The following is an 8,836-nucleotide window of genomic DNA, read 5'->3' as shown; positions in this document are numbered from 1 at the left end:
AGGTAAGCAATTGATGTCCTCTGTTTTCCCCACATTCATTTTTTTTAAAAAAATTAATGAATGAAGATAGTTGTCTTCCATTTATTAAGAATTTACATGATCTATCAAATTCTTATACAAAACCAAACTTTTTCAGACATGAGACATTGAGATGTATCTATTGAGACATGCTTTATAATGTGATGTCTGATATTACACTTCTTGATAAGGTTCTCTGCATGCATGGTAGCATGCTGTAATCACATCCACACTGGAAGCATATACATGCTGCATAAAAAATGAAGCTAGCCAAGAAACCATATGGTAAGATTGCCAACTGATCCTGGGGGTGGGGGGGACACATTCAGGCTTTCTCCTGTGTCTTAACAGGTCCTAATTATTATTTACAGGTCAAGCTGCTGTTAAAACATAGGTTATGGGGTTAGAAAAATTGTGACAACCTTGATATGTGAGTAAAATTCTGTGAGAAGTGGAACCCTGACAGTGCCAATTGTAATTCTGTTGTTTGCTTTGTTAACAACAGAGAATGAAACCATGGATATTTGCAGATGGCAGAGCTTGAAAGGAAACAGGAAGGTCAGAGCAAATAAAGAAATTGGGGAAGTCCAATTTTATATAGTTTGCATATTTGCCTGCCAAAAAAACCAAAAGATTCCCTGTTTGTGTGTTGCAATAGAATTAAAAGGGGAGTGACTGTTGAAGAAAAAAGCCTAAGCTAGGTCATGCCTTGCAACATTCAAAAAAGAGAAGCTGCACTTTGAAAAGGCAGAGGGAGAACTGGGAGGAAACTATTGGGAGGGAGCAAGGGCCCTTGTGGAGGCTCTGGGATGGCATGCACTTTGCTGGGCTCCATTGGCCTGCTTCTCCTGTATGTCCTTTGCACTGCACAGGAAGGTAAGTAGTTCTCGAATTTTAAATCATTTATATGTTATAATACTGGTCAGTGTTGAAACAATATACAGTTATGGCTGATTGTTCTCTGCCTAAATTCATTAAAGTTCCAGTCCTAAGCATCCCTAATTCAAAGGGAATACAACCGGATGAGGCATTTACTATGCTGTCAACATGCCTCAGTAACTGACTTTTATGGGGAATACACTAGTCATTAACACTTCTACTTGTAACCTTCCCAAAACTATCTCACCATTTCTTCTGTCTTTTTTCAGTGCTATGGAATTCTGGGAATTATAGTTTGTTGTGGGACCAGGGCTCTCTGACAGAGAAGGCTAAATGTCTCTCACAAAATTACATTTCCCAGAATCCCATATCATTGAGCCATGGTAATTAAAGTGGTGTCAAATTACATTATTTCTGCAGTGCAGATGCAGCCTGCATCAGCTATAATTTTAGATATGCTTGAGGACAGACTTGGGTAATGAAACTGTAAACATTTTTTCCTCAGAAATAAGGGTGTATTTACACTGGATGCTTAATCCAGGGCCAATCCTGAGAATTGTGCCCTGAAATGATATTGGATAAACCACAATGGCAACCACATACAGGCTGAATCTGGTGTGACACCGTATCATTGTGCACATAAGACAGCTGGGCTGACGCTCCATCAGTCCCACTGGCTTACCCTCTTGCTTCCACCGCTGTTGCCATTGCAGCCTCTCTAGTCAAGCAGCTCCCTCTGAGATCCTACCTGGCATGCTATTGCTTCTGCTGAAATCAGAGAGGGGGCCCTTTACCCCCTCTTCTTTTATTGCATGGGTGCTTCGTTCTGACCTCAGCAGAAGTGATGACACATCGAACAGGCTTTACATGGAGCATATTCAAGTGTGGAGGATACCCTTTTTTATACAACTTAACCTGTTAATGATTATACCTTGCAGGTAGCTTGATAACAACATTGCCAAGATTTCAGAAAACCAATTAAAGGTATATGTTATAAATAAAGCCAACACACAATGTATGGATATGTCAGAATCTATAGAATATGCTATGTGTTTATATTTGTTTATACTGAGGTTTACGTTTGTTTATGTTGAGGAATGGCTATCTTCAGATTTGTACTTGGTGGGGTGATAGGAGTTAAATTGTCAAGACACTGCTGAAACGGTTTAACTACAATACAGGTTGGAAATGGAGAACTGTTAGAAAGTTGTTATGGGAACAGTCTGAAATATGGGAATGGAGTTTATTGGTTCAGCTACATTTATTACATTGTATGTGGTGAGTGGATCTTTAGTTCTGACCAAGACATGGTACTGATAGTTGCTATTTCTGACATCTGCAATAAAAGCCTTTTGTTTCAACTACAAATCTTGATTGACTGAGCATTGGAAATCAGAACTGTTGGTTGTGACATGATATTTTGAAAGGAATACATTATTTCATTCAATTATTAAAGAAAGCATAATTTCTAAATGAATACATTCTTCAGAAATTATAATGAACAAGTAAGGCCCTTTGTCCATCTAGGAAAAAGCCACCCCTCATCCAGCACTCTCTGGTTGACAAGGAAATTGCTACACTGAATGAGAACAATCCCTTGTCCACCTTTGCTGAATGGAGATCCTGCCAAATTGATTCAGACTAGGGCACTCTTCATGGTGAGGTATCCCACATCCTCCAAAGAGGCTGGCAAACACATCTGAATTAAAAAGAGATTACATTGCTATACTGATTGGCTTTATCCTGTGTATGCAACCCATTGTCTCTACTGCTCAGGCCACTTAAGAGCTATTATCAGTACCCAAAGGGCATTTCACCTCTGTCAGCCTTTGGAAATGTAAAATTAAGATCTAGTGAACTGCACAGTCATAATATGTGTGTAGTGTGTGTGACAAGGCTAGGAGATGTAGATAAATGTTCTTGAGGTGGCAAAACACCAAGATGTATATTGTACATTGGGGCTTCCATATATGTGGACTTGTCATCCGCAGATTTAAGCATCCGCGGATGGGAAGCCGGGGGGGGGGGGGGAGGGTGAGGGCGGCAGAGAAGGAAGGAAGAAGCCATGGAAGAGGAGGAAGGAATTGTCTCAAAAGAAGAGGACAATCCAGGAGTAACAGGGAGTAACAACTGGGTAGAAAGGGAACAGGAAATGCTCTTCCATCTCCAAAAAGGTGGAAAAGAATAGAAAAAAATAAAATGCCAGCTGAACAGCATTCCCACAGTTTCTAGTCAGTGTCACTTTTCTTGTACACATATTCAACCTATGAAAACATAGATCTCACATAGATTTTAGCCAACCTTTCTTGATGTTGCATTTTCAGATTTTTTTTTTACCTATGTTGATAAATTCATATGATGTTCTTTTTTGTCTGTCTTGATAAGACTGGATTTTGTCACTGATTGGTAAAAAACAACAACAACACATGGTTATAAAATCTAGCCTCAATATATTTTAAAATATATTATACCTAATACTGTATCTTTATTTTTCACTTTTAGAAGCTCCAAGTGGATGCCAAAACATTTCCCCACCTAATGGCTTTTTTATTGAACGAAGGGGTCAGTTTTCTCTCAATGAGAATGTAAACTATAGGTGTCAGAGTGGCTACACAACTCCTAATGGTGATCAAGAGGGAGAGACACAGTGTCTTGAAATTGGATGGAGTCCAGAACCCAAGTGTATCAGTAAGCAAATTTAAAATAATATATTTATTGGTTGTTCTTATTTTCTGTCAAGTTAGCTTCAACTTATTTCATTCCTATGAATGACATGCATCCAAGCCCCGCTCTTGTTAGCAGCCCTGCTTAAATCTTGCAAATTCTGGGCCCTGGCTTCAGAATTTGATTTAATAAACCATCTGTAATGTGTCCTCACCTTTTCCAAACCAAACCTAGTCTAAAATTTTGCAAACAATCTTCTTTTTGCTTGTTTTATAAAGCAGAAATAAGCTTCAGTTCACAAGGCAAGAAAAAATGCATTTTTGTGTAAAAGAGGGGGATTACATTTGTTTGGCATCCCAGTGTAGAGTTGAATCTTCTGTTCAGCTGAAGCCAAAAAGGAAGCTAATATGCAGGACCCTCAGAACAAACCATCTGCTAAGAGAAATGAAGATGAGCCAAATGTAAATCTGAATGAGAAAATGTGAAGCAAACTCATTTTCTGGGGTGCTGTTAGTTTCTTATCTACTGATACAACTTACTTCTCCTGCCTACTTCATAACCAAAATTCAATGATCTGTGAACAGATGGCAAGTTGTGGGAGCACTTAATACTGCTTAAACATAGCACCTGTTTTCCTGGAGAAAATAATATGGTTCTAGTATTGTATTATGGTAAATTGAGGGCACACAACAGTTGGAAAAGTCCAGCTTTGTAATGACTTGTAGATTGGTGAAGACCTGGTCATTACAGCAAGCATTTATGTCTCGTTATCCTCTTTTCAGCATACAAAGATGGAGACTAGGAAATGCCCAATTTTTTTACTTTTAATAGGAAACATGAAACTGTTTATGCTGTTTATGAGCCAAGCCAAGCTTTTTTTTAACCTCCACTATTTTTGTAGGGTTCATCCTAGTTATTTTTGTACATCAAATAGGAACCAAGTAGCGGGTTTTGCAAAGTCAGGAGGAGAAATAAAGACTTTACTTGCTGGAAGATAAATGATTCATAAGGGAAGAACAAAAATAAATGTGGGACATTATTTTTCCTGTTTTTTTCCTGCCAGTAATGAAACTGGGCATTGCTCAATCATGATAGAAATATGATTAAAAGGTTAGATGTATCACTAACTGTCCTATCTCACAAAGTACTGTAGTTGAAAACACAACTTTTCTATACAAAGAGCTTTTATCTAGTGATATAAACTGACTGCTTAATTCTTGTGCCTGGTAAAGGGTGGAAATATAATTTCTGCTCTCCCCTCATATAGGACAGAGCTCATCCATTCCAATCAGGGATGGGAACTTCCATTTGATATTCAACGTTCTGGGTGTTTTTATTACTTTATTGCTGCAGTGCAGTTGAACAACAGGAGTGCAACTGAGTTTGTGCATCTTCATGTTGGAAAGCTCTAACAGCACAGGAAGCTGTTCTTTCTTAGTGTATTGCCAATGAGATATTGAAATTGTGTGTTTTTCTTGTTTTTGCAAATGACTCAAATTTTTCAAATCTAGAACAGAAAATGTCATACAGGAGGGTGCCTTAATATAGTTTGGGAGGAGGATACAGTGACGACAAGCTGGGATCAGCTTTCCAGTTCAGCTTTTTACATGTTCAACTGTGTTGAAGAAGCACTTCGTGTAGTTCAGGAAACACACACACACACAGATGTGATACTAGTCCTCAGAGCCAGCTCCCTGAAAAGACTATAAATACTCATGCAGTTGTTCTGATCCATATATGTCAGAAATATATTGCCTTTTGTGGACTATAGCTCCAGTAGCTGGGTGGAGGATTATGGGAACTGTAGTCCAAAACTTTCCCTCAAGCTCTAATACTCTCTCTCATTCTCTCTTTCCTTCTCTCTCTCTTTTTCTCCCTCTCCCTCTCCCTCTCCCTCTCCCCCTGTCTTGCCAGCACATATTGTAATGCACAATGGAGGATACAATTAGGCTTATCGCACGGCATTTGGAGGAACAGGAACGGAACAGAATGGGGCGGGGGACATGTGTTAGTGCACAGAAGAATGCCACCAATGCTGCCAGGAGTCCCCAAAGCGTTCCCCAGTCGTTCCACAGCAGCCAATTTTGAAGGATGATTTTGAACCATTCTTCAAAATCAGCTGCTGTGGAACAGCTGTGGAACTGTTTGGGGACTCCCAGTGACATCGGTGGTCTTCTCCTGTGCACTAACACATGTTTTCCTCCATTCCATTCCATTCCTTTCCCTTCCATTCTGTTCCCGTTCTTCTGAGTGCCATGCGATAAGCCTAAATGTTAGACATATTAATGTCCCATTTCAATGTGCACCTTTTCTTCTTGTAAGCCAAATGGGACTAATTCTGAGCACCTTTTGGACCACTGTGTTACTTTATCATAACATATAGCCTTCCATCTATTGCTGGACTGCAAGTTCCAGCAGTCCTTAGCTTGTGTAGTCAATGCTGAGGAATGCTGGGAGCTGCAGTTCAACAACATCTGGATATTGAAAACTATGCAGGGTCAGTAAGCCCTGGTTAGTACTTGGATGAGAGAGCACCAGGGAATAACAGGTGCTGTAGTATTGTCCAACTGATATGGTCCTAGAACCTACTTTGTAGTGTTGCTTTTGAGGAAGAAGGTATATATGAGGGGGCAATGCTAAGCAATAAAATTGAGCACCCATGTTCGTGAAAACTACAATTTGTAAGTGCTGTCAAGTCATTTTGGTTGTGTAGCAGCTCATACCTTTTTCTTCTATATTTTGGAGGCCACTCTTTGTAATGGCTTTAACAGCATATTAGTACTAACAGAATAGAGTAGGTGATAATTAATAACACTAATCCTTCTGTTTCCTCAGAAACATGCCAAAGGCCATCGGAAGAGAATATTGTCTTTGACAAAACCCAATCACTTTTCTTATTCAAGGAAACGCTTCATTATGTATGCAAAGATGGCTTTCAAACTGTGAAAGAGACCATAGATAGCCACATACAATGCACAGAAAATGGATGGGATCCAAAGCCTTTATGTCTGCGTAAGTTAATACAATATTATTTTGTTTAATTGTCCAGATCTGCTGTGTAAGCACAGCATGAAGGTAGCATCCTTGGTGATTTCCGTGACATTATATGCACAGGTCAGTAATTCTAAAATTTCTTCCAAAACAAATAAATCAATTTTTTTGGTTGCAAATAACTCAACACCTCCTCTGGAGGATGTAGAAGACATTTTTTGCCACATTTTTAGAGCACATGGGGTAGTTTGGCCCCAGAACAGGTCTTTTCAAACAGCTGGAAGTGATAGAAATCATTGTTGTTTATTCCCTGCCTTTTAAAATTTTAATAAAGGACTTGTCATGCACCTAAAATGGCCTGAATGTGTATGAAAATTCCCCATGCATCCTGTACAGCATTTGGGGGCCCTGGGGGCCACAAAAACATGCAGCCCATGGACTACTTTTTAGCAACCACACCCCAAGTGTTATTTTAAGTTTTATATTTGCTGTGGGGTAAACTTCTCTTCATAGATAAGCGTAGGAGGGATTTTTGCTTTGTGAGAGAGCAACATTATGAAGGACATAGCCTGTGCATTAATCAAGTAACCTGTCAAATCAACAGAACAGATTAAAAAGGGATTATAGTCTCATTGATGCTCTTAGTGTTACCAAGTAATCTTGACTTGTCCATGGGTGTTGATGTTAGTATTAACACATTCATACTTACAGATGTTACATCAACTCACTAGCAGTGGCTGCTATGACTTAGAAATGTCTCATAAACAAAAAGAGATCCTCTTGTCTAATCAGAGAAAACCTGATTATGAATTCTGGGGGGACATGATCACAACATGTCACTTTCTAATGTGTGTTAATTTTAGCTGCCTTCACCTCAGGGGCTTATGTGCTGTGCATCTCTGGAATAAGATTTCCTATCCTTTGCAGACTTTTGAGATGGATTCTAAACCCCTTTATCCAAAAAGCACTTCACTAAATTTAACATTTTGTTCAATGTTTTCTTTAGCCATAGAATGTGAAGCCCCCTTTCTGGAGCATGGAAGCATTCAACCAAGGAAAGATGAGTATGTGAACAGAGATGTGGTAAAATTTTCTTGCATGAGAGGATATACAAGAGTTGGGCCTGAAGCTGCCCAGTGTTATCACTTTGGATGGTCTCCACAGCCTCCAATTTGTAAAGGTATATATTTTGCTAAGTGCTATTTAAGATGTAGTTAACAATGTACTTGAAAAAATATGTCCTGGCAGAAGAGAATCCCAATGTCTTTCAAGGCCTTGGCCTTCTTGCTTCACAAGATGTTGTGCAAAACAGAACATAATAAAACTATGTAAGTGCTGCTAGTAAGGTTGCCCATTCAGTTTTATCCTGAGGAAGGAGATTAAAGGTGACAAACAGCTACTGAGCAGCAGCAGTAGTGAAGGATAACACTGGAGGAGGAGACAATGGCAAAGACCACAGCAGTGACACCATAGCTAAGACTTATTAGTTCTGCACAGGAGGCACAGTAAACCACCTGAATATCTTTTACCATGAAAGCCGTATGATAAGACCAAAAAAACCCCACAAGAGATAGTGCCAGAAGATGAAGCTCCCAGTCAGATGGCACTTGCAAGTAGCACTGTGGCTAATGATGCTAATGGACTCAAATCCAAACGGTATTCGGGTGTTGACATGCTCAGAAATGAAAGGAAAGTATGAAGCTGCACAACACATATTATAGAAACAAGAAATGTGAGAAGCCTGAATTGGGAGAAACTGGAAAGTAAAAAAAGAAATGGAATATAAAAGCGTTACAATACTTGGGGTGGGTGAGCTAAAGTATACAGGAATGGGACATTTTGAGTCAGATAATTACACAGTGTTTTAATTTTAAAAAATGAAAATCCAAGATGAAATACAATGGCATAGTGAAGAGAGATGAAGCAAAAGCAAATGATATCATGCAAAGTCTGACTGAATCATACCAATAAGATTTCAGAGAAAACCCATCAGTATAACCATAGTTCAAGTTTATGTTCCAACTACAGAGGTAAAAGAAGAAGAAATTGAAAGATTCTGTGCTGGAGTCCAGAAGCAAATAGATCATACTCCAAAATAGGACTTCTTGTTAACCATCAGCAATTGGAATGCAAAAGTAGGAAAAAGAGCAGAATCAAAGATTGTAGAAAAATTTGAACAAGGATCAAGAAATAAAAATTCAGAATGACTGGATTTTGTGAGACAGTTTGCAAACATATTCTTCAAGCAACCAAAGAGGTAACTGTATATATGGACATCACCTGA

General features: G+C 39.0%; 1 protein-coding gene across 3 annotated transcripts in view; it reads left to right on the top strand.

Moving 5' to 3' along the window:
* The first annotated feature begins 726 nt into the window (after nt 1-726).
* Nucleotides 727-8,836, top strand: part of LOC121929477 (complement factor H-like) — a 33,011-nt gene continuing 24,901 nt past the window's right edge. For all 3 annotated transcript variants that reach the window (XM_042465081.1, XM_042465080.1, XM_042465079.1), the window contains exons 1-4: nt 727-894; nt 3,400-3,585; nt 6,397-6,573; nt 7,559-7,732. In XM_042465081.1, the coding sequence (XP_042321015.1) occupies nt 828-894; nt 3,400-3,585; nt 6,397-6,573; nt 7,559-7,732 (604 nt within the window). In that variant the 5' untranslated portion in view covers nt 727-827. The remainder of the gene's footprint in view (nt 895-3,399; nt 3,586-6,396; nt 6,574-7,558; nt 7,733-8,836) is intronic.

Source organism: Sceloporus undulatus, chromosome 4, assembly GCF_019175285.1.
Source record: "Sceloporus undulatus isolate JIND9_A2432 ecotype Alabama chromosome 4, SceUnd_v1.1, whole genome shotgun sequence".
NCBI classification, from domain to species: Eukaryota; Metazoa; Chordata; class Lepidosauria; order Squamata; family Phrynosomatidae; genus Sceloporus; species Sceloporus undulatus.
This window is presented reverse-complemented; position numbering and strand designations above follow the sequence as displayed.